The sequence below is a fragment of the Choloepus didactylus genome, chromosome 7 (genome assembly GCF_015220235.1).
Source record: "Choloepus didactylus isolate mChoDid1 chromosome 7, mChoDid1.pri, whole genome shotgun sequence".
NCBI lineage: Eukaryota > Metazoa > Chordata > Mammalia > Pilosa > Megalonychidae > Choloepus > Choloepus didactylus.
Genome location: NC_051313.1, coordinates 119573674 through 119600781, shown reverse-complemented (window position 1 = coordinate 119600781; position 27108 = coordinate 119573674). Strand labels below are relative to the sequence as shown.

The following is a 27108-nucleotide window of genomic DNA, read 5'->3' as shown; positions in this document are numbered from 1 at the left end:
TACAACACATTAGATTACTGTTTGGTTTAAGTAAGTAGATAATATTCATGGTATTTGCAGAGGTGCATCAGAAATGAGACCTTTGGGGACAACTAAACCCTCCATGTTTTTCCAGGAGCAGTAAAATATGATATTAGGACTGATTTTCTGTTGTTGACAAGCACTTAAACATTTAGCAGTAGAGTTTTTCTCTCTTTGTTGTTTTAGTTAGTCAAGAGAATTTGTTCTTTTTATAACACCATTAATAACTAGACAGAATGCTGAGTAATGAGCAAAGGATGGAAAATATAGGTATCGAGTTTCATTAATGTTAGCAATGATGTTTCCCTCTAAGAACTATGGAAGAAAAACAACAAAATTATAGTTAAGGGGAAAAATAATGTGTCTATGAATATGATTTTACTAAATATTTTTGTAAAATATAAACACCAATATGACTTGGTCACTGGCTCTTAAATATGGTTATAAAGACGTTCTTCTTAGGAAGGAATCTCAAGAACTTCATGTCTGTATCTGTGGAGCTATAGCCCTGTTCATGGTAGAGTTTTAGAAGGAGGCAGAAGACATAGGTAGATTTTCATCATCTTTTTTTCTCTCAGCCCCTATAAGAAATGGACACCTATCAGAAATTATTAAAAATCTCTCCTTTCAGAAAATCTGCTGTGCTGAATTTCATGCATGCTCTTTACTTTCCTAATTCCTGTAATTTCCTCTGTTCCCCAATAAATTGAGGTGGTAAATTTTTTAGTTTCTCTATAACTCACTAGAAGCAGTTCTAGACGATTACTTCCTTATATTTTGCTTTTAGGTAGGTGAGTTCTCTGTTTTCAGAATTAATCAAGAAATTAAAGGCTACTGGATAAATAGCTAGAAGTGAAAATAGTGAGTGATTCCCAGGTCTGTTGGGAGACATGGGTTTGTGGACGTTGGAACAGAGAATTAAAGAACTTACCACTGGCTTCTGAAGGTCCTAAGGGAGGAAAACCCAAAATAATAGATTATTTTTTGTTTCAACAATCCAGTTCATTCAAAGCATTTGCAGGAAGCTTATGAATTTTAGGGAGAACCAACCCCTTCAAGTCACCAAGGTGTAGTGAACTATGATGAGGAATGTGGAAGGGCTCTGGATGGTTTGTTTCCATAACCTCATGAGGTAAGCTAACCAACATAATGTGGGGAGAGGCCCTTCCATTGTGCTCCTTCTTCCCACAGTCTAGAGTTGAAACTCTTTGGGGGAATTGCTGTGGGACCATCCCAGTAAGGGTGTTCTTCCCCTGGTTTCCTTTATCTGCATTTCCTCTTTCCTCGTCTCCATTTATTCTTCCTGACAATCATGAGCTATTAAATCAATATCAGTAGCTTAACTGGATGGTGAGTAACAAGGAGAGAAAGGGATAAATATGACCATTAGTCTTTATCAGTATTAGAAATGATGTTTCCTTCAGGAACTGGAAAGTGCAAATAATTGTGTGTGTGTAGTTACTACTAGATCTTGCTAAAACAGAAATATAAATAAATATCTTAGTATGCCATGGTAAGAAATATCAAATAAGGTTTTAATAACGTTCTTATCAAGAGAGAAGCTCCAACCCCTCCATTTCTGTATCTGCAGTGCCACAGTCGCATTCCGAATAACACTTAGAAAGAGGAAATGGAGGGTAATCTGTTCCATTTTCTCCTCTCTGTTACTCTCTTTAGGAATTGGAAACCTATAAAAAATTATTAAAAGCTCTCTTTAAACTTGCTGCCTTGAATTTATGAATCATTTTTAATTTTTAACTTCTTTGCTCTCCCTACCTCCCATCTTCTTCTGTTGCTGTAAACATTGGTGATAAACTTTAGTTTTTGCTAACAACTCATTTTAACAAGTCAAAGGATAACACTACTGTTTAGGCAATGCCCCTCCTTTCAGAATTAATCAATAAACTAACGAAGGTCTGGGTGGAGAATACAATAAACCTCAAGATCAGCAGAGCTAGAAGTGAAACCAGCGAGTACAGTCACTGGAAGATGGGATGTGAGATCAGAATGCCTCTTTGTGTCCAGGTCCCCTGCAATGTGGTGGAGAGAAGGAGGCCCGTCCTTAGTCTTCTACTCCTTCACTCAATTCACAGGGCTGAAACCCTTCAGTGACATTTACCATGCCCTTTCTTTGCTTTCTCTCATTTGTCTTTCTTCTTGTCCCCTTTCTCCTATTTCCTTATTGCTATTTCTGTCTCTACGTTTCTTTTTCTTGTTAGTAAAATAAATTACGACAAAAACAATTTTTTTTTGTTGTTGGTAAGCCATTTAAACAATGGCAATGACTGTCTCAGATGCAGATGTTTATTCTTTTTTTTTTTTTATCATCATTTTATTGAGATATATTCACATACCACGCAGTCATACAAAACAAATTGTACTTTCGATTGTTTACAGTACCATTACATAGTTGTACATTCATCACCTAAATCAATCCCTGACACCTTCATTAGCACACACACAAAAATAACAAGAATAATAATTAGAGTGAAAAAGAGCAATTGAAGTAAAAAAGAACACTAGGTACCTTTGTCTGTTTGTTTGCTTCCCCTACTTTTCTACACATCGATCCATAAACTAGACAAAGTGGAGTTTGGTCCTTATGGCATTCCCAATCCCACTGTCACCCCTCATAAGCTACATTTTTATACAACTGTCTTCGAGATTCATGGGTTCTGGGTTGTAGTTTAATAGTTTCAGGTATCCACCACCAGCTACCCCAATTCTTTAGAACCTAAAAAAGGTTGTCTAAAGTGTGCGTAAGAGTGCCCACCAGAGTGATCTCTCGGCTCGTTTTGGAATCTCTCTGCCACTGAAGCTTATTTCATTTCCTTTCACATCCCCCTTTTGGTCAAGAAGATGTTCTCCATCCCACGATGCCGGGTCTACATTCCTCCCCGGGAGTCATATTCCACGTTGCCAGGGAGATTCACTTCCCTGGGTGTCTGATCCCACGTAGGGGGGAGGGCAGTGATTTCACTTTTCAAGTTGGCTTAGCCAGAGAGAGAGGGCCACATCTGAGCAACAAAGAGGCATTCAGGAGGAGACTCTTAGGCACAAATACAGGGAGGCCTAGCCTCTCCTTTGCAGCAACCGTCTTCCCAAGGGTAAAACTTATGGTAGAGGGCTCAACCCATCAAACCACCAGTCCCCTATGTCTGTGGTCATGTTAGCAACCATGGAGGTGGGGTAGGCGAATACCCCTGCATTCTCCACAGGCTCCTCAAGGGGGCACTACATCGTTTTTTTTTTTTTTTTTTTTTTTTTTTCCTTGTTTGTCTTTTTTCTTTTTTTTTTTTTTTTTAACTTTCCCTTCTTTTTTCAAATCAACTGTATGAAAAAAAAAGTTAAAAAGAAAACAAACATACAATAAAAGAACATTTCAAAGAGACCATAGCAAGGGAGTAAGAAAAAGACAACTAACCTAAGATAACTGCTTAACTTCCAACATGTTCCTACTTTACCCCAAGAAAGTTACATACTATAGCAGCAGATGTTTATTCTTGCTGTTAATCAGGGAGGGTTGCCATTTCTATAATAGAATTAAATAACTTAACCATATACTGACAATAAGGAGATAAAAGGAGAAATAGGAGATAAAGATGGCTTAGTGTTAGAAATGCTGGTGCCATCGGGAGCTTTTAAGAACAACAGTAATATAGTTAAGGAGAAAGAGAAATTTGGTGTATTTTATTACAGAGTTTTCTAAAGGCAAAACCAAAATAAACCTTTCAGGGTGCCTTGGATAGTGTTTTTGAATAGTTTCTAATGATATATCCCTCTGGATTCTACTGCAAGCTTTTGGCTGGGCTGCTACTCATCCCATTCAGAGCAAATCTTGAAGAAGAAAGGAGAGGAAAGCCTGTTTTCTCTCTGCTGCTATAGAAAATTGAAACCATTTGGACTAACTTGTCTTTCATGCATCTTTCATATTTTTTTGTTTTTCTAATTCCTTCAATTTCCCCTTTCCCTAGTCTGAGTTTCTTGCTTCCCTTATAAATTCTGGTACAAAATTTGTTGGTTTCTCCTGACAATTCCTTATAATCAGTCCAAGGAAATTATTTGACTATTATTTACTCTTTTGAATAAGTGATGTCTCCCTTTTCAGAGAATATCTGAAAGGGAATGTTGGGTAAATATACCATTTTAAAGGTTTTCTCAGGTAAAAGTGAAAATAATCAGTATAGGGACCCTTTCCCAGAACCCTCAGAATATCTGGGGTTGCTGGAATTGACAAACAGAAAGAGAACATACCAGTGGGTATTGAAGGTACTGCCAAAAAGAAGTCAGGATAATATATTAGATTTCTTCCCTCCCTGAAGAATATAATTCTTTCTCCATAGTCTTGGAAGGGGGACATCAGGAGTGAGATTTTAGAGAGTACTAAAACTTTCTATTTTTTTGTTCAAAGATGTGATACAATGAGAGATTAGCATCCCCTTTTTAAGAATCATGTTCTGTCATTGTAGCGGTGGGGGTTGGGGAAGCCTCCTCAGGACGGAGCATCGGTATCCTGCAGTGGATTGGATGGATGCGATGACATGTTACATAAATTTTTTTTCTCTCTGTTTCTCTTCTTCCTATATATCCAGCTCTCTTATTTTTTAATTTCTCTTTTTTTGTTTGTTTGGTATGTTTTAAGAACTTTTTAAACAACTCATTAGGAGTTTTAAATGTTTACCTAAAATAAACCAAATAAATAATTTAGGTTACATTTTCTGGATCAGTTACTGATCATCATTTATACCTCATGTTATCTTCTTTGGGAATTACGAACCCTTTAAGTTATAGCAAAAGGTGCTGTGGGTTCAGTATTCCCACATTAAGAATGTCTTTTGTTTTTTGGGTTTTAGGAACCCTCAGTTTGGTAGGTCTTCAGGGACAGTTGAGTAGATCAGCCCATTTTTGTTTTTCACTTCTTCCCTCCATTCAGAATTGAAAGCTTTCAATGGACTGTACTTTGCGCATTTAACAGACCTCTCCCATCCTGTCTTTGATCTGCCTCATCTGCCTCTTTTATTTTATTCTCTGCTACCTCCCCATTTTAAGTTGAATCACTTGTTTTCAAGATGAATGCCAATGTTGTAAACAAATAATTGTAGTAAACAAATTATTTTATCAGTACATTTCTCCCTTAATATTTATTTTTCTGTTAATCAGAAGAGTTTATTCTTTCTAAAATAACATTAATACATCTTGTATGTAAGTGATGATACTGGTGTTTTACATTGTCCAAGACCAAGATATTTTTACAAGGCAATGGAAAGGGAAATTATTAGGTGTTACTACAAACTTTCTAAGATTAAAAATTTCATTTTAAAGTACATTTTTTTTTTTTTGTTTAAGGTATATGTTTAGTGTTGATAATCTTCTTAAGAACATCAATTCTGAGTCCCAGGCCCACCAAATCCTCCATGACATGTACTGTGGAGGTTTAGCTTGGTCCAGATAGAACTTATGACCCAAAAGAAAACACAACCATTTGAGGTTGCTTTGTCTGAAACATGTTGTATATAATTTATATCGATGCTCTTCTTTTCCTTCCTTCCTTTATTAATTTCTTTATTCCTTCACTGATTCATTAAACAGATGTTAACCATACACTGTGTTACAAGCACTGTGCCCAGTGCAAGAGATGACGTTGAGAGCAAATTCAAGGATATTCAGTTTATAAAATCTTAACGAATGTTTCTCTCCCTGAGATAGACTTGGAGCGAGATATCACCTGATTTCCACAAGGTATATAATGCCTCTCTCACTAAAATCACTGATGCTTCTCTCCAAATGGCCTTTATTTCCTCCGGTATTATTTTAAGTTGTTTCATTACCCCAAGACCAGAGCTTCTCAGAGTTGTAACAGAGTTCTCTGTATCTATGATCTGATGTATTGAAGTCTGCTTTCAGATTTAGCTTATTTGGTAAATACCATTATTATCTGCATTTCACCAATGAAATAAATTGCCCAAGGTCACCCAACTCTTAATTGGAATTGAACCTTAATAGCTTGGCTTCAAAACCCTTGCTCTAAACACTGTTGTACCCCCCTGCCCCAAACAACAACAACAACTCCGTTTTGGCTCCTTTAACTCTGTAATCCCAAGCCTTCAGGTCACTTTGTTTAAACTTTACTTCCTTGGCTCCCCCCTCCCCACTCCAGATGATTTTTTTTCTCTCTCTCCCTTTCTCTGTTCAGTTCCATTGTCTTGTCATTCTTTCAAATAAGAAAGGATTATTAACCATCTTTAGTCACAGACCAAGTAGCTGGCACCTCTAGTATGGGAATCCAGTTTATTTGACTCTACATCATTCTACTTCTTTCCAAGATTCATAGATGAAAGAAAAGAATATCATTTTCTTCCTTTTAAAAAACAAATATATATATTTTTATTTTACTGAGGGTAGAGGACTGGGCAGAGGAATGTTGTCCCTGTATTTGCAGACCTAACAGCTGAGTAAAGTTCAGCCGTGTTAACAAAGGCTGCATCTTTGGATATTTGAACTAAAGGAGCACTCAGTCTCTCTAAGGTATCAAAACCCAGATCTCCTTTTATGGAAGACAGGTTGGTGTGCTGGGGAGACGTGGCTTTAGTGGCCAGAACTGTGCAGAGGAAAAAGCATTAACAGGTGGATTAAAATTATGAATGTGAAAGGTAAAATTGTGGCTCTAATAAGAGAAAATATAAGAGAACATCTCCAATGGCTTTGGGTGTAGGGAAGGATTTCTTAGATTCCACAAAGCACAAACGATAATGTGAAAAACAAATGTATTTGATGACATCAAAATTAAGTGTCTCTGTTTAACCAAGGGCACCATAGACAAAGTTCAGAGATATACAACAAATTAAGAGAAGATATTTTGAAAGTGTAGGAATCATGAAGGATTAATGTCTATAATACACAAGAGATGCTTGTCAAGTAACAAGAAAGATGGGGAATCAAATGGAAAAAAAATGGGCAAAGGATAATGAGTTGGTGACTTACAAAAGGGAAGCTTGAATGACTAATGAATATATACATAGATATGTGAATTCACCAGTAGGCATTGAAAATTCATTTAACTTAACTTTAGTATGTATTTTTTTTCTTGAGTAAGATATTATTATGTGTTAAAGCTAAGTCAGTGGACTTGCAACAATGATAATAGCCTTTCCAGGTTATTCTTTCTACAGTTTGGTGGAATTTAATTTCTAGAAATTGGATTAAATTCTTAACTTGTCCCTCACTGAAAATGACAACCAGAAAAATTAATAATAATCCCATGTACATTGTAAAAATCCATTATATAAAATAATTACAAATAAGATAATGTACTTACTATGATGAAGTTTAGCTTTTGCTGAAACACAAATAGAAATAAATAATTTTGTTAATCAATTATGGACACAACATGCTTTACCCCATCAGTCTTCCACTGGAGAGTCTTAGAAAAAGACAACCAAGAAGCACAAGCATGTTTGCATCAGTTATTTTGAAGATGATGATCATTTATGAAATGTGTAAGATGTTCAGTTATGCTATTGGAGAGAAATCTTAGCAGGACCTTGGTCTAATTACCCAGTTGCTGTGGTTTCTCTGTAACGATCCCTTCAAGTGAGAAACTATTTCTTTGCAGAATTTTTGAGAAATCTCCATCCAGTTCATATTTTTATATGGTTTGGATATGTATTTACTGAGTATATCTGTTTAATATTTACATTTGCACAGACACAAACATATGATATGGGCTTGCTTTCTTTCTTCCTGGTCTCTCATGTGCTTTGCGAGCTTTCAGAGGCTAGCAAATGCCTGCTGCTTTCTTTTTCTTCCTTTTATAGTTTCCTCAGTTCTTCCTCTCTAACTTCCCTTACCTATGGTCTTGTTTCTCAGCTGCCATTCACTTATTTGAAAAAGAATATGTGACTTAAATCATGATTTTTTTTCTGCTTTTTATTCTTTTTGTTAATCAGTGAAGCTTTTGGTCTGCAAATTCATTGGAGAATGCCTTTTAATTGGCAAGAAAAAGATTAGGAACTTCATGAAACAGTGAAAAAATTACCACTATAGGAATGAATTACAGAATTTTATTTGGTCTAATGAATTCAATAATGTAAAAATGGAAAATCAACTTATTAGTTAATTTAGCAAATATTAATTTAGAGAAAAATTTGTTGGAAATGATTTTAATGTATTATATTAATATATTAACAAACTGTTCTTTCACATTTAGGCCTCTAGACTCTTAGATTTTAACTATAAAATGGAATTTTGTTGTAAATATATTACTGTCTCCTTTGCATCATTTTCTTGGCTAACAGAAAAATTTAGACTTATGAGTTCAAGCATATAGTTTATTAATTTGGAGTCCGTCATTTTCCACTAGGAACACACATGTGCACCTGTGTTGTTACTCTCATCATTAGTTTTTATTTATGCTCATGTAGTTTTGCTAAGTAATAAATCTGAGTAGTTGTATTTTGCATTTTAAAAATGTGTAACAATGCTTAATATTTCCCCAATAGTTATTCCTTGTACTTTCTGTTATGGGAATTAATTGTACATGTCCTTTGACTATTTGTTAATAAAAACCTGAATATGTACCTTATTGACCTATAATAAGTACACAGATACACTGGTAGTTCAGACTTGCTCTATCATCCTCAACACAGTTTTTCTAATGTGTTGCTTTGAGGAAGTCTGATTCTAATTATTTCTTTGGTTGGTATTCCTGTTGTGTTCTAAGAGAAAAATCTGTGCAGTTTGTTTTAGGGGAGAGTGAGTTGCCTTCCTGGATACCTTTCAGCTTTTATTTTCTTAACTGTTGTAGTGAATTTATATCATTTGGGGCCTTTGCCTGAAATTATACCATTTCATTTCCCTTCTCCTTATTATGCCTTACTAACTGGATTGCTATGCTTATGTTATGAATATCTTACTGGATTCAAGGTTATTCTGGTTTGATATAGCTCAAATTTTCAGTGAAAGCTAGAAAATATTATATATATATATATACAGCTGTTTTCCTTTTTATTTTCCTAACATCATTACAGTGAAGAAATATTGAGAAATATAATTATTGAGGTTTTTTACAGTTGAAACTAATAATGGCGATAATAATTAAAAGTAACTTACATCTTATTGAATTCAGAATTTGAAAAAGAACCTGATGAATAGTGCAGGTCCTTTAAAATAGAGAGACAAGTAAGGAAATAAGTAGCTGAATTTCATCTTGCTTATAAAAAAGATATCACATGAAGAATTTAGTATAGTTTTGTGAATTGGTACAAAATTGTTATTCTTGCCATTTTCAGAAAAGAGAAATGAAGAGATTTTCACAACAGATGAACTCCATGGAGTCAAGTTAATTCCCCTTGTGGGCTGTACCTTTTTTTTTATTCAAGTCAAAGGGAAAATAGAATTATTTTTGGTATGATGTTGTTTATTTAAACTTTGGATCTTGTTCATCACCTTTCACCTTTTTGCAAAACCTGGCCTTTCCTCCTCCATGCTATTTTATTGTAAAAAGGAGTTTTGTGGTATTTGTTATTTTAATTAGTGTGTTTATGCTTTCTGGAAAACTCTTAGTAATCTCCAAAATTGCCTACTAAAGGCAGGTAAGCAGAGAAGAAAACATATATTGAGATTTGTAGGATTTTATAGGATGAAGTTTGGCCTCCTCTGTCATTCTTAGATATGGTATCAGGTTGTAGTACATCACCACAGTGATCACAGTATTGATGCTATATTTATTGTATTGTCTATTTGTTCACTGTCTCTCCCATGAGGAAAGGAATCATGTCTGTTTCATTTAGTACTATTGCTGTGGGGGGCATATAATGGGTCCTCGGAAGATACTTGCTGAATGAAGGCTACAGTGTGGCCTGGAGCCCTGGAGGGAGAGCTGCACTGGAACTGTAGGTAAGGCAGTTGACAGCTGGCAACTGAACTATGGATGAGGAAGAGATTGTTTAGGAGTCTCGGGAGAGAGGAAAAGGGCTTATGAGAGATCATTTAAGGACAGGTGGAGGAAGAGGAGGGTAACAATGAGATTGACACATGACAAGAAAGGTGGGAGGAAAACACAGTGAGTGGAGTGTGGTGTCAGGGGAAGGAGGTGTTTCAAGAAGGGAGTGGACAATAGTGCCAGGCTCCAAAGAGGTCAAGTGAAGATTGAAAAATAGGGACTAGATTTAATAAAAAATTGATCAGTTGGTTTTGTGCAGTAGGTGGGGATGGAAGCCAGGTTGTGCTGGACTGAGAAGTGAATGAATGTTGAAGAAGTAGAGGCAGGAAGTAAGGACAACTCTTTGATGTGATTTGGTCATGTTGGAGAGGAGAGAGGGTATGGTTGGAGGAGCTGGTTGGGTCACAAAAGGATTTTTTAAAAATGTTTAACTATTAATGGGTAGGATCTAACAGAGAGAGAAGTTGAAAAAAAGGAGAAAAGGAGATTTGATGTGAGCGAGCCCTCTAAGGAGGTGAAGTGGAATGAAATTTAGAACCTAGTGAAGGCATTGATTTTTGATAGGCAGGGCAGGAGGATACTGCTATCATTCTAAGAGGAGGGAAAAGAAGTGAATGTATTTCACTGAAGATTATTTAGTGGAGAAATAGAGGTAAGATCTGATGTGAAATATGGGGCCCAGCATTTATTGAGATGTTTGGTAGGTTTTGTATATTTTTTTCCATCATGAGTTTTCAAAAACTTCTGTGAATAATGGAAGAGTAAGCTGACTAGGGAAATGTAGAAAGATGGTGATATGCCTTGCATTATCCATTTGAGATTAGAGTCCATGAATCAATAGTGTCACTGCTCTGTACAGTTGTGGTATATTTTCTAGCAGAAATTAGCAACTCATTTCTAAGTATGCAGTAGGTTGATGGTTGAATTGATCCTTGGGGTAGTTCTGTGAAGCTGTTGTGATGGAGGAACAGTGGGGCAGGGGATGTGAGGATTTTGTCCTGTAAATTGTAAAATTGATTGACCATGGAATGTAATTCTAATGGGAAGGAACTGAAGCCCTGAGAATGCTAAATAACAACAGAGAAATTAGAGGAGTCATGAGACCACAGACATCAACAAGGCCACACTGCTGGTACCATGGGCCCAACCCAGTGACAGAGCTGGAAATTTATTGTCTGAGAAGTGTGATGCTCAGAGATGAGAATATCTAATGTACGGCTGTGTCAGACTGTGCAAAGTGGGGGTTAAAGTTCCCTGGTAACGTGAGGGTAAGGAAGTGAGAGTTGGGAGTATTGGCTGAGTCATCCACTTGCATCTTGAAGTCACTCAGTATGTTGATGGGACTTCTGAGAGAAAATAAGGCAGTAAATGGGGTCCTCAAGTACTCAGGTCATGAAGCAAGAGGACCATGGAGTTGATAGATAATATCAAAGAAGAGGGGTAGAGAGTTGCATTGATGGATTACAGGGGCCTCAAGGAAGCAGATATCATGTACAAGGCAAGGAATTTTTATTTTAACAATGGCACTGAAATTTTAGAGTCATGATGTCAAATTTGAAGAGTGCCTGGGAAAATGAGTGATTCAGTCTTTCTAGGGCAGCTGAGAGCTGCTCCATCCTGTATTACAAGCCAGATGCCAGTCAGTCAGTATAGACATATTCCTGTACTGAAGTCCTTCAGTTCCAATAATTGTCCAAATCTATTTAGTCTACCAAGTGTTGGTCTTCATGTTTGGACAGGGTATTCCTAGCTTTAATCCCCATGCTACCTGGGTTTTAGTTTATGCTTATTTACCATCAGGATTTTTTCCTGACTCTTGGCCTCCTTGGATATGATATTGTACCTTAATTTTGTCCTTTGTGTACTAAATAAACATTGGTTTTGTCCTGATTTGCTGGCATCATGACAAAGCCCATCTGCTTTTCTTTGAGGTCTGGTTCCTTCACAAGTTGGTCACCTAATCGCGTATGTTCCTTCTCTCCAAGCTTCCGTAATGATTTTTCTAAAATGAAACTGATCATGTGCTTTTTTTTTTTTTTTTTTTTTTTTTGTTTTTTTTTAATCATCATTTTATTGAGATACATTCACATACCACGCAGTCATACAAAACAAATTGTACTTTCGATTGTTTACAGTACCATTACATAGTTGTACATTCATCACCTAAATCAATCCCTGACACCTTCATTAGCACACACACAAAAATAACAAGAATAATAATTAGAGTGAAAAAGAGCAATTGAAGTAAAAAAGAACACTAGGTACCTTTGTCTGTTTGTTTGCTTCCCCTACTTTTCTACACATCGATCCATAAACTAGACAAAGTGGAGTTTGGTCCTTATGGCATTCCCAATCCCACTGTCACCCCTCATAAGCTACATTTTTATACAACTGTCTTCGAGATTCATGGGTTCTGGGTTGTAGTTTAATAGTTTCAGGTATCCACCACCAGCTACCCCAATTCTTTAGAACCTAAAAAAGGTTGTCTAAAGTGTGCGTAAGAGTGCCCACCAGAGTGATCTCTCGGCTCGTTTTGGAATCTCTCTGCCACTGAAGCTTATTTCATTTCCTTTCACATCCCCCTTTTGGTCAAGAAGATGTTCTCCATCCCACGATGCCGGGTCTACATTCCTCCCCGGGAGTCATATTCCACGTTGCCAGGGAGATTCTCTTCCCTGGGTGTCTGATCCCACGTAGGGGGGAGGGCAGTGATTTCACCTTTCAAGTTGGCTTAGCCAGAGAGAGAGGGCCACATCTGAGCAACAAAGAGGCATTCAGGAGGAGACTCTTAGGCACAAATACAGGGAGGCCTAGCCTCTCCTTTGCAGCAACCGTCTTCCCAAGGGTAAAACTTATGGTAGAGGGCTCAACCCATCAAACCACCAGTCCCCTATGTCTGTGGTCATGTTAGCAACCATGGAGGTGGGGTAGGCGAATACCCCTGCATTCTCCACAGGCTCCTCAAGGGGGCACTACATCGTTTTTTTTTTTGTTTTTTTTTTTTCCTTGTTTGTCTTTTTTCTTTTTTTTTTTTTAACTTTCCCTTCTTTTTTCAAATCAACTGTATGAAAAAAAAAGTTAAAAAGAAAACAAACATACAATAAAAGAACATTTCAAAGAGACCATAGCAAGGGAGTAAGAAAAAGACAACTAACCTAAGATAACTGCTTAACTTCCAACATGTTCCTACTTTACCCCAAGAAAGTTACATACTATAGCAACATTTCAGTGAACTTGTTCCTACTACATCCATCAGAAATTAACAGACCATAGTCATTTCTGGGCATCCCCAGAACGTTAAATAGCTTATCTGTTCTTCTTGGATTATTGTTCCCCATTCCTTAATTGCTCTCTACTGCTAGTTCCCCTACATTCTACATTATAAACCATTTGTTTTACATTTTTCAAAGTTCACATTAGTGGTAGCATATAATATTTCTCTTTTTGTGCCTGGCTTATTTCGCTCAGCATTATGTCTTCAAGGTTCATCCATGTTGTCATATGTTTCACCAGATCGTTCCTTCTTACTGCCGCGTAGTATTCCATCGTGTGTATATACCACATTTTATTTGTCCACTCATCTGTTGATGGACATTTGGGTTGTTTCCATCTCTTGGCAATTGTGAATAATGCTGCTATGAACATTGGCGTGCAGATATCTGTTCGTGTCACTGCTTTCCGATCTTCCGGGTATATCCCGAGAAGTGCAATCGCTGGATCGAATGGTAGCTCTATCTCTAGTTTTCTAAGGAACTGCCAGACTGACTTCCAGAGTGGCTGAACCATTATACAGTCCCACCAACAATGAATAAGAGTTCCAATTTCTCCACATCCCCTCCAGCATTTGTAGTTTCCTGTTTGTTTAATGGCAGCCATTCTAACCGGTGTTAGATGGTATCTCATTGTGGTCTTAATTTGCATCTCTCTAATAGCTAGTGAAGCTGAACATTTTTTCATGTGTTTCTTGGCCATTTGTATTTCCTCTTCAGAGAACTGTCTTTTCATATCTTTTGCCCATTTTATAATTGGGCTGTCTGTACTATTGTCATTGAGTTGTAGGATTTCTTTGTATATGCAAGATATCAGTCTTTTGTCAGATACATGGTTTCCAAAAATTTTTTCCCATTGAGTTGGCTGCCTCTTTACCTTTTTGAGAAATTCCTTTGAGGTGCAGAAACTTCTAAGCTTGAGGAGTTCCCATTTATCTATTTTCTCTTTTGTTGCTTGTGCTTTGGGTGTAAAGTCTAGGAAGTGGCCTCCTAATACAAGGTCTTGAAGATGTTTTCCTACATTATCTTCTAGGAGTTTAATGGTACTTTCTTTTATATTGAGATCTTTGGTCCATTTTGAGTTAATTTTTGTGTAGGGGGTGAGGTAGGGGTCCTCTTTCATTCTTTTGGATATGGATATCCAACTCTCCCAGCCCCATTTGTTGAAAAGACCATTATGGCTCAGTTCGGTGACTTTGGGGGCCTTATCAAAGATCAGTCGGCCATAGATCTGAGGGTCTATCTCTGAATTCTCAATTCGATTCCATTGATCTATATGTCTATCTTTGTGCCAGTACCATGCTGTTTTGGCAACTGTGGCTTTATAATAAGCTTCAAAGTCAGGGAGTGTAAGTCCTCCCACTTCGTTTTTCTTTTTTAAAGTGTCTTTAGCAATTCGAGGCATCTTCCCTTTCCAAATAATTTGATAACTAGCTTTTCCAAGTCTGCAAAGTAGGTTGTTGGAATTTTGATTGGGATTGCATTGAATCTGTAGATGAGTTTGGGTAGAATTGACATCTTAATGACATTTAGCCTTCCTATCCATGAACATGGAATATTTTTCCATCTTTTAAGGTCCCCTTCTATTTCTTTTAGTAGAGTTATGTAGTTTTCTTTGTATAGGTCTTTTACATCTTTGGTTAAGTTTATTCCTAGGTACTTGATTTTTTTAGTTGCTATTGAAAATGGTATCTTTTTCTTGAGTGTCTCTTCAGTTTGTTCATTTCTAGCATATAGAAACATTACTGACTTATGTGCATTAATCTTGTATCCCGCTACTTTGCTAAATTTGTTTATTAGCTCTAGTAGGTGTATCGTTGATTTCTCAGGGTTTTCTAGATATAAGATCATATCATCTGCAAACAATGACAGTTTTACTTCTTCTTTTCCAATTTGGATGCCTTTTATTTCTTTGTCTTGCCGGATTGCCCTGGCTAGCACTTCCAGCACAATGTTGAATAACAGTGGTGACAGCGGGCATCCTTGTCTTGTTCCTGATCTTAGAGGGAAGGCTTTCAGTCTCTCACCATTGAGTACTATGCTGGCTGTGGGTTTTTCATATATGCTCTTTATCATGTTGAGGAAGTTTCCTTCAATTCCTACCTTTTGAAGTGTTTTTATCAAAACGGATGTTGGATTTTGTCAAATGCTTTTTCAGCATCTATTGAGATGATCAATTGATTTTTCCCTTTCGAGTTTTTAATGTGTTGTAATACATTGATTGTTTTTCTTATGTTGAACCATCCTTGCATGCCTGGAATGAACCCCACTTGGTCATGGTGTATGATTTTTTTAATGTGTCTTTGGATTCGATTTGCAAGTATTTTGTTGAGGATTTTTGCATCTATATTCATTAGGGAGATTGGCCGGTAGTTTTCCTTTTTTGTAGCATCTTTGCCTGGTTTTGGTATTAGATTGATGTTAGCTTCATAAAATGAATTAGGTAGTGTTCCATTTTTTTCAATGTTTTGAAAGAGTTTGAGTAAGATTGGTGTCAGTTCTTTCTGGAAAGTTTGGTAGAATTCCCCTGTGAAGCCATCTGGCCCTGGGCATTTATTTGTGGGAAGATTTTTGATGACTGATTGGATCTCTTTGCTTGTGATGGGTTGGTTGAGGTCTTCTATTTCTTCTCTGGTCAGTCTAGGTTGTTCATATGTTTCCAGGAAATTGTCCATTTCTTCTACATTATCCAGTTTGTTGCCATACAGTTGTTCATAATATCCTCTTATAATTTTTTTAATTTCTTCAGGATCTGCAGTTATGTCACCTTTTTCATTCATTATTTTGTTTATATGGGTCTTCTCTCTTTTTGATTTTGTCAGTCTAGCTAGGGGCTTGTCAATCTTGTTGATCTTCTCAAAGAACCAACTTTTGGTGATATTTATCCTTTCTATTGTTTTTTTGTTCTCTATGTCATTTATTTCTGCTTTAATCCTTGTTATTTCTTTTCTTGTACTTGGTTTAGGATTGGTTTGCTGTTCATTTTCTAGCTTCTTCAGTTGATCCATTAGTTCTTTGATTTTGGCTCTTTCTTCCTTTTTAATATATGCGTTTAGTGCTATAAATTTCCCCCTTAGCACTGCTTTTGCTGCATCCCATAGGTTTTGGTATGTTGTGTTCTCATTTTCATTCGTCTCTATATATTTAGCAATTTCTCTTGCTATTTCTTCTTTAACCCACTGATTGTTTAGGAGTGTGTTGTTTAACCTCCAGGTATTTGTGAATTTTCTAAGTCTCTGATGGTTATTGACTTCTAATTGTATTCCATTGTGGTCAGAGAATGTGCTTTGAATAATTTCAATCTTTTTAAATTTATTGAGGCTTGTTTTATGTCCCAGCATATGATCTATTCTGGAGAAAGTTCCGTGAGCACTAGAAAAGTATGTGTATCCTGTTGATTTGGGATGTAATGTCCTGTATATGTCTGTTAAATCTAATTCATTTATCAGATTGTTTAGGTTTTCAATTTCCTTATTGGTCTTCTGTCTGGTTGATCTATCTATAGGAGAGAGTGATGTGTTGAAGTCTCCCACAATTATTGTGGAAACATCAATTGCTTCCTTTAGTTTTGCCAATGTTTCTCTCATGTATTTTGTGGCACCTTGATTGGGTGCATAGACATTTACGATTGTTATTTCTTCTTGCTGAATTGCCCCTTTTATTAGTATGTAGTGGCCTTCTTTGTCTCTCAAAACATCCCTGCATTTGAAGTCTATTTTATCTGAGATTAATATTGCTACACCTGCTTTCTTTTGGCTGTAGCTTGCATGAAATATTTTTTTCCATCCTTTCACTTTCAGTTTCTTTGTGTCCCTGTGTCTAAGATGAGTCTCTTGTATGCAACATATTGATGGTTCATTTTTTTTGATCCATTCTGCGAATCTATATCTTTTAATTGGGGAGTTTAATCCATTTACATTCAACGTTAAAACCGTGAAGGCATTTCTTGAATCGGCCATCTTATCCTTTGGATTATGTTTGCCATATTTTTCCCTCTCTCTATTAATATCCTTTATTGTACCCATACCGAATCTCTTTAGTACTGAACCTTTCTCCAAGTCTCTCTGTCCTGTCTTTGTTTCTCTGTCTGTAGGGCTCCCTTTAGTATCTCCAGTAGGGCAGGTCTCTTGTTAGCAAATTCTCTCAGCATTTCTTTGTCTGTGAAAAATTTAAGCTCTCCCTCAAATTTGAAGGAGAGCTTTGCTGGATAAAGTATTCTTGGCTGGAAATTCCTCTCACTCAGAATTTTAAATATATCGTGCCACTGCCTTCTCGCCTCCATGGTGGCTGCTGAGTAGTCACTACTTAGTCTTATGCTGTTTCCTTTGTATGTGGTGAATTGCTTTTCTCTTGCTGCTTTCAGAACTTGCTCCTTCTCTTCTATGTTTGACAGTGTGATCAGTATATGTCTCGGAGTGGGTTTTTTTGGATTTATTCTATTTGGAGTTCGCTGAGCATTTATGATTTGTGTATTTATGTTGTTTAGAAGATTTGGGAAGTTTTCCCCAACAATTTCTTTGAATACTCTTCCTAGACCTTTACCCTTTTCTTCCCCTTCTGGGACACCAATGAGTCTTATATTCGGACGTTTCATATTATCTATCATATCCCTGAGGTCCATTTCGAGTTTTTCAATTTTTTTCCCCATTCTTTCTTTTATGTTTTCATTTTCCATTCTGTCATCTTCCAGGTCACTGATTCGTTGTTCAACTTCCTCTAGTCTTGTACTATGAGTGTCCAGAATCTTTTTAATTTGGTCAACAGTTTCTTTAATTTCCATAAGATCATCCATTTTTTTATTTAGTCTTGCAATGTCTTCTTTATGCTCTTCTAGGGTCTTCTTGATTTCCTTCATATCCCGTACTAGGGTCTCATTGTTCATCTTTAGTTCTTTGAGTAGCTGCTCTAGGTGTGTCTCTTCTGGTCTTTTGATTTGGGTGCTTGGGCTTGGGTTATCCATATCGTCTGGTTTTTTCATATGCTTTATAATTTTCTGTTGTTTTTGGCCTCGTGGCATTTGCTGACCTTGATAGGGTTCTTTTAGGGTTTGTAGACCAGTTGAAGTCCTTATCTCTAATTTATCAGATCTACAGCTTCGTGGAGTACACTTTCTCTAACTAACCAGCAGGTGGCATCCACGAGACACCTGTTCTCCACAAGCCAGATCTCCCCTGCTCAGCCTTTTTGGTGAGTGGGGGAGTGAGTCTTGTGGGGCCCAATTGGTGTCCCAAGCTTGCGTGTGTAGTTGGTGTTGCCTGCCCTGTATGTGGGGCGTGTTTCTGGGCAGTCGGGGAGGGGGGGTGGCCCTAACAATCAAATCTCCCTGATGATCCTAGAGTTTTAAAGCTACTGCAATAGTCTAATCCTTCAGTTCAGACCTGCCACAGTTTGTCTCTGCCACTGACCCACAAGTCTTTGGTATTGGCGTATGGCTCCTGAGACTTGCAAGTGGGCCCCTCTTCCAGGCTGTGCACCCCGGGTCCTCTGTTGAGGGATGACTGTGCTATGTCGCAGGTGAGTGCCGTCCCCCCAGGGCAGTTCTGGGCTGCTGGGCTGTGTTGGGAGGCTCCCAGTCTGCTCAAATGATGGCTGAATGGGGCTCTGTTAATTCACACTGCTCCCCCTTCCCAGCTCTGGGACATTCAGCTGAGGTTGCAGGGAAGGCTAATGTCCACGCCCAGTTTTGTGGTGTGTGCCTGTTATTTGAAGCACTTCCGTCACACTGGGTTGTCTGGGGCAGCTCTGGGCTATGGGGCTGGCGATGGGCAGGAGTGTTTCCTGTCCACCAGGATGGTGGCTGTGAGCGGACACCCCCCTTTTCTTGGGAAGTTGTGTTGTTTAGTGAATTTTCTCAGCCACTGGATTATTGCCTTTTGTCTCAGAGCTCTCTTAGTTCTGCTCTTGACTTGACGTGCCCAAATTTCAATTCTTTGAAGCTTTCTGTATTGAGCTTCTTAGAGTAATTGTTTTAGAAAAAGCAAAAAGGATTTAAAAAAAAAAAAAAAAAAAAAAAACGGCCCTCCTCAGAGATCTAATGGGTTATTGAAATGCTAATAGACAAAGCAACCAGGGCCATTAAGGAAAAGTGCCCAGGGCAGAGAGATCAGCCTTGCTTCGGGATTTGCATATGCGCCTCAAGGCCTGATCTCCGCCCTTCCCCTTTCTGTGTTCACCAGAACTCCAAAAATCCTCTGCTTTTATTTTGGAGTTTTTCGTGTTGTTTTTTTTCTATGCCTGTCTCCTCACTGCTGGGCTGGCTGCTCTCAGAGTCTCTGGTGTCTGGCCTCAGTCTATCTATGGTTGGAGTTTGAATCAGTAGAATGAGTTTCCGGTAAGAGCAGCCACTGCAATTCTCCCTTCTCCTTCCTGGAGCTGACAGCCCCTCCTCCCCCGGGACTGAGCCTGGCAGGGAGGGGCGCGGGTCCCCTGGCCGCAAAAACTTACAGATTTCGCTGATCTCAGCAGTTCCACGTTTTCATGAGTGTTGTATGAAGTATGCCCAAAGACAGATTGCTCTGTGGTGTCCAGTCCACGCAGTTCCTGGCTTTTTACCTACTTTCCTGGAGGAGTAACTAAAACATACAGCTCACCAGTCTGCCATCTTGCCCCGCCTCCTCGATCATGTGCTTTTAATAGTTTTTTTTGTAAGGCTCAAATTTACACCATAATGTATCATGTCCTTCATAAATAGGCCCTGTACACTTCTTTGTTCTGTCACCTTCTAGCCCCACAAGGGGCATAAGAGGGAGATTAAATTCTAAGGGTATTGGAGGTTGTTTTGTTGCTTTTCTGAATATTTTTATTTCTGAGTCAGAGTAGGAGCTAGGTATTGACTGACTTCTAGGTCGTAGAAAATATCATTGTCTACAAAATCTGATGTTTCTAGCCAAAAGGTTGTTTCCTCATCCTGTAGTCTTTTAAGTTGCTATACTCCAGGGCTTATGGCTTCTCAAGGCATTTGCAAATATATCTATGTTGATGTGAAATTTTGAATTTTGCATGTATGATAATTTTTAGTCTTTTCATCCTCATTTATCACAATATCTAAATGAGATTTTAATTACTTTTTCTTATTTACAGGTCATTTCATTTGTATGAATTAGGTTGAGGGTACTATTCCCCTATTTGCTTTTATATCCAAAATGAAATGATTAAAGTCAGTTTGATTTTGTTAAACTATGTTGTTTCCGTCTTCTTACCCTGTGCACTTTTATTTTTCATTTAAAATGTTGTTCCTTTTCAATTATCTCCTATCAATTTTGTTAGTCTAGGAGAAACACAGGTGTAGCTAGTTTTTGTTTTTTTTTTTAATTCATTTCATCTGTTGTCTAGGCTTCTGACTTACTTTGGGGGGCTAGGTATAAAATTTATTAATTTTCTTTATTATTTTTCTTCCTTTCCCAACTTCAACTCATTTCATTTAATTCAGTTCATTTAAACTCAATTCATTTAAACTCAATTCATTTAAATTCTTTGAATATTCCCCCTTCTCCCTCCTGAAGAATATTCTTTTGTGTTTTGGCACGTCAGCTGACTTGATACAATGACCAGGTTTTCAGCTTATTCTTTGTACGAATCAGTGAAATTTAGTTTCAAGATAATTATCAATAACTCAGCAAAATTATTAACTTTCACCCACCTGACAATGACAGCCTTCAAATTTAGAAGTCCCACACACTATAGGAGTCATTGAGCAGTAAAGTTATAAATAAAATAATGTACTTATCAGTAGGTTTGCAACTGTTGTTGAAATACAAACACAAACAAATGATGATTTTTTAACTTATTATTAAACCACATACTTTCCTCCTTTTACCCTTCCAATGTGGAATCTATAAAATAATACCCAAGAAGCATAACCACCTCAGCACTGGTTATTTTAGTGCTGTAGTTCTGGCAAGATAGTTCTTTATGGGGTGTGCAAGATTGGAGAGAACTGTGGTGGACTCTTTAGTCTTGTACCACTTGCTGTGGGAGCCCCTCTGTGACATCCCTGCTAAGTGAGAAACTTATATCTGGGACTTTTCATTGAAGGGGAACTTCTATGTATATACCCCCCAAAATAGAAAGCAGGGACTTGAACAAATATTTGCATACTGATGTTTAAAGCCAAATGGTCAAAGAGACCCAAGTGTCCATCAACCAATGAATGGATAAACAAAATGTGGCATTTACACACAAATGGGGTATTATTCAGCACCAAAAAGGAATGAAGTTCTGATAACATACGACAATATGGATAAGACTTGAAGAAATAAAGTTGAGTGAAATAAGCCAGACACAAAAGGAAAATTATTACATGATCGCACTGATATAAAATAATTAGAAGAAGCAAACACATGGAGTCAGAGTCTAGGGGTGGAATAGGGAATAGGAAGTTAAGGCTTAAAATGTGCAGAGTTACTGTTTAGGATGGGTGGAAAATTTTGGTAATGGATGGTGGTGATGGTTGCACAGTATTGTGAATAAAATTAATAGCACTGAATTACATATTTGAATGTGGTTAAAAGTGGAAATTTTAGATTATATAAATGTCACTAGAATAAAAATACTCAAAAATCCATGGAACTGCATAATACAAACAGTGACCCCTAAGTTAAACCATGGACTATATAGTTAATAGTACAATTATAAAATGTGCTTTCATCAATTGTAACACATTACCATACCAATGCAAAGTGTTAATAATAGGGTAGTGTATGGAGACCCTGTATTTTATGCATGATTTTTCTATAAACTTACAAATTCCTGAATAAAAAAAAATGTAAAAAATAAGTGAAATGATTCTGTAGTGGAGACAAGGGAAAGGAACTTACGTTTGCCTCTCTTGTCTCTTTCTATAATAAAAAAGAAATAAATGAAGATTAAAGTTTTAAAAATATTTTTGTGAATACAAATAATTGCAACAGCTTGCTATAACTAATTGATTATCACTTGCCCAGGAATTGTTCCAGTGATTTAACTATTTTAATCCCATAGAAGTCCTTTTGAGGTGGATATTATTATCTCCTTTTCATCCATGAAAGAAGTGGGCATAGGCTATCCAAGATCAGAAATGTATTAAATGATGGAGTCTGGATTTGTACCTGAAGCACCAAATCCCAAGAGACCATACTTCAATGGTTATCTATGCAGTATGTTTTTCTGTGTCTTTAAATTTCCATTTAAGTTCATTTAAGACAGTGAACACTCTTTAGACATCAGGCTTTCCTTGACTTTCTCATACCAAGTCGAGTGAAATAAGCATCCTTTATCTCTTTGTCTTCTGTTAAGCTGTCTTAATATTCTGTGAGGCAGAGAATATTATTAATTTATTTGCAGTCACTGATCAAATAAAGGTAATCTGGTATTGGAATCCATGTTTGTTTAACTTTGCATCTTTATACCTTCATAAGCTTTGCAGAAGTGAAAGGAGTTATTTTTCTTCCAGTTATAAAACATTTATTCAGCAAATGTCTACTATGTTCTAGACATAACACATGATGTCTCCTCCAAAGACTGAACAGTCTAGTAAAGCAATCAGTCATGTTAAGCAGTAATTGCATTGATTTAACTTAAGCAATGCTTGCTCTCTCTTTTTTTTTTTTTTTTGGTGGCAAAATAAATAATACTAAAATTTGGCAATGTAATCATTTTTAAGTTACAATTTGGTGGCATTAATTAAATTCACAGTGTTGTGCAACCATTACCACTATGTCCAAAAGTTTTTCATCAACCCAAAGAGAAACTGTACCTGCTAAGCAATAACTCCCCACTCTCCCTGTCCCCCATTTCCTAGTAAACTCTAGTCTACTTGTTTGTATTTGCTTCATTTATTTTGGGGCTCTGCTGTTAGGTGCATATATATTTATAACTGTTACATTTTCTGTTGAATTGTCCCCTTTATAATGACCATCCTTGTCCCTCATAACTGTTTTTGACTTAAAGTCTATTTTGTTTGATATTGGCATAACCAACCCAGCTCTCTTTTGGTTTCTACTCAATACAGAACTAAATTCGTAGTATCTAGGCAGTTAAAAACTGGCCTCAGATATAGAACTTAAGATCCATTCATTTAATCTTCTATACTTTGATTTGCCACCAAAATAACTGGCAGGTATATAAAAAATGAACAAACCAATACCAAATTTATTTGGTATTAAATATCAAACATGTTCTATTAATTCCATTTCCAGCCCCCACATCCCAGTGAAGGGTCAAAGGCACAATTTGACTCACAGGTATATTAGTAAAGAAAGAGAAAGCAAACTTCAAAATTACTGTTATCTCAATTTCCTCTTGATTAGTAGATATCTTTTTTTTATAAATATTTCAATCTTATCAAAATTAGGGTGATTTAAACTCTGGTAGAAGAAATGACAGCTGTGCACTACAGAAAAGGGTTAGCCATTGAGAATACATACTTAATGAAAAAAGTATGGAACTTTAAAATAAAAATGGTAGATTGGACACATGCACCTGTTATCTGAAACTCCACTAAAACAACAGTAAAGGGAATTTTATGATTTTTTTTTAAAGCATAAGGTTACAAGTAAAAAGAGAACAGGATAGAAGATATAGCCACAAAACTTTGGAAGAGTGGCTATTTAGCAGAAGAAGACTGAATCCTAAGGCAGTAGTGGAAAAAGCCAAAGAGCAACCTGAGTTTCACTGCAGAACTACCATCACCCCTCAAAAAAGACTCAGGATTTGGCAGCAGCATAAGGTACCATTTCATAGGATCTATACCTGGTAGTGGAATTGCCAGATCAAGTATATGCATATTTCCAGTGTAACAATAATGCCAAAATGATTTCCAATGTAGTATTATTGGTAACTTGGTTATATTTGGCAATATCTTTGATTTTTTTTTTTAGATTGGTTCTTTTCTTTTGAAATTCTTTATCTCAAAGCCTGATGTTATATGGTGTTCTAAAACAGAGTCAGCCAATTTTAGAACCTTACTCTCCTTTTCTACACTTTTCTATGTCATCTTCCGCAGGGTAAGTTAAGAATTAAAAACTATATCTTTGTAAAATGTTTTCTTTTTTTTTTCTTTCTGTTTCTCCAGGTAAAGGTTTGGAGCCCTTTTCTCTTCAGCCTTCTTGTGGTGTGTGAGCAAGGGCACTGAATGGAGAAGTGAAAAATGTATGAGAAATAAAACCTTGTAATTCAGAATTTTCAGTGTAGGGCAAGGGGTGCGTGTAGTGTGGCCGTGGTCTGGTATGAGGTATGGCCTTGGATAGGATATAATTAGTATTCTCACTCTCCCCCATAATGCTGAATGGAGGCAGACAGCACTTGGAGAAAATGGGAAGACATTTAGTTTACATGACTTTGTGAATGTTTCTCTGCTCCTGTCAGGCTTGGAACCAACATTGCCCGATTTCTTCATGTCTATGATATCCACCAACAGTAAATCTTAGATACTTTTGGTCCTCTCCCCAATGTTCTTTTTTTTTAATCATCATTTTATTGAGATATATTCACATACCACGCAGTCATACAAAACAAATTGTACTTTCGATTGTTTACAGTACCATTACATAGTTGTACATTCATCACCTAAATCAATCCCTGACACCTTCATTAGCACACACACAAAAATAACAAGAATAATAATTAGAGTGAAAAAGAGCAATTGAAGTAAAAAAGAACACTGGGTACCTTTGTCTGTTTGTTTCCTTCCCCTACTTTTCTACACATCCATCCATAAACTAGACAAAGTGGAGTTTGGTCCTTATGGCTTTCCCAATCCCATTGTCACCCCTCATAAGCTACATTTTTATACAACTGTCTTCGAGATTCATGGGTTCTGGGTTGTAGTTTGATAGTTTCAGGTATCCACCACCAGCTACCCCAATTCTTTAGAACCTAAAAAAGGGTTGTCTAAAGTGTGCGTAAGAGTGCCCACCAGAGTGATCTCTCGGCTCGTTTTAGAATCTCTCTGCCACTGAAGCTTATTTCATTTCCTTTCACATCCCCCTTTTGGTCAAGAAGATGTTCTCCGTCCCACGATGCCGGGTCTACATTCCTCCCCCGGAGTCATCTCCCCAATGTTCTTAAATGTTTCTTTCTTTTTTTTTTTTTTTTTACTGAGGGGATCATGACTTCTCATAGATATAGCAATCTTCTAGGTTTATAATTGGAAATTTAGAAGTCTGCTTTCATAAAGTTTAGTCTAGAATATCCAACAATTTGTAGCCATTGGTCCTCAGTTATCAAACAATCTAAGCTAATGTGATCTGTTACTTTAAAAAATGCTTTTTCTTAGTAGAATTCCTTTTGTTAATATGAATTGGACTGATGGTAGTTCTACTTGCTTCTTCTATCCATTAGGATAGAATACGGAGAGTTTGATTCTTTTGCACTTTGCTGTTTTGTTTTCCCACCTCATCTATCTTTTATCTTTTAGGATTTCTCTTTCTATAATATTTGTAATCTCATTCTTATCTGATTATATTCTATACACTTTTATATTCTAGAAGAAACAAAGGTATACTCCGTTTCATTCTTTTATTCACTTTAATTGTTGTCCAGGTTCCCAGGTCAATTTTTGGTTCCTGTGTATATGATTTAAAGGACTCTATAAGGTATTTAAAAACAATTATTGCCCCCTTCCTTGAATTTTTAATTTTTTCTTTCTCAGCTTCAACTTATATCCCCAGTAAAGACTTTTTTGTTGTTGTTGTTGTTATTCGCAGGTCAGTTGACCTGATTGGTATTCAATGTACTTCTGTTTTGTGTAAATCATTTGGGTTTCATTTCAAGATGATTTTCAACAACAGTAGAATTCTTGGCTTTTCCTCCACTGAAAAAGTAACAACTATAAAACTTAATAATAATCCTGTGTGTATAGCAATAGACTTAACAGTAGAATTGTAAATAAGATAATGTACTTACTAGGAATTTGTGAGGGTTTTCCTAAAATAAAAACACAAACATTTTTTGTCTCAGCTATTACATGTACAACTTATTTCCTTGGGGAGTCTTGTAAAGTGACACTCAAGAAGCACAAACATTTCTGCATCAGTTAATTTGTTACTGTGAATTCTAGCAACATAGTCCATTATTAGGCATGTCAGATACAAGTTTCAGGACTGGAAAGAATCCTGTTAGTTCTTGGGTTCTTAGACTAGGTAGACCATAGTCTACTCATCCACTTGCTATTGGTTCTCTCTATAAAATCCCTGCCAGCTAAGAAACTTTGGTTTGAGTCTCTTCATTAAAGATGAGTTCATTACTTTGTACATCCCTTATTTTTTACAATATTTGAATAGTTCAGATTTACATAGTTTTTATACATGCATATTATAAGTGAGTTCATTCTTTTCCACAAGCCTCCCTTGTGCTTTGAGAGCTTGCAGAAACTGTCAAAAACTCAGTTTATTTCCTTTTACTTCCTTTTCAAACTTTGTCATTTCCAACTCTCTCCCTAGTCTTTTTCAGTTACCCTCCATTTATTTGATTAAGAATTTAGGACTAATCCTAGAGTCTTTTTGTACTTTTTTTTTTTAATTATTTTTGTTTGTCACTGATTTTTCTGTTAAAAAATTCATCAGGGGCTGCTTTTTAATTGGCTTGGGGAGCAATTAAAAATATCAGGGTCTACAGAAATGATTAAAAAACTGAAGGAATTAATTTAGACTGCTATTTAAGCTAAAAGATCCAATAATTGAGAGAAAGAAAAAAACTTACCAGCTGGTTCAACAAATCCTAATTTAGAGAAAAAACAATTGTTACTTCTAATTGCATAGTGCAATATATTATTGTTTAGCAAGCAATTCTTCCAGTTAGGCATCTGCACTCTTTTATATTAGGCATCTGAACTCTTTTCTAGTTATTAGCCATGATATTTACTTAGTTGTTAATATAGTCCTAGAAATTATTTTTGTTTTC

General features: G+C 36.7%; 1 protein-coding gene across 1 annotated transcript in view; it reads right to left on the bottom strand.

Moving 5' to 3' along the window:
- Positions 1-27108, bottom strand: part of LOC119539878 (spore wall protein 2-like) — a 58948-nt gene that overhangs the window by 2278 nt on the left and 29562 nt on the right. The window contains exons 14-18 of the mRNA XM_037843724.1: positions 26908-26925; positions 26113-26133; positions 22047-22067; positions 7337-7357; positions 953-970 (exon numbers count right to left, since the gene is read on the bottom strand). Coding sequence (XP_037699652.1) covers positions 953-970; positions 7337-7357; positions 22047-22067; positions 26113-26133; positions 26908-26925 — 99 coding nt within the window. The remainder of the gene's footprint in view (positions 1-952; positions 971-7336; positions 7358-22046; positions 22068-26112; positions 26134-26907; positions 26926-27108) is intronic.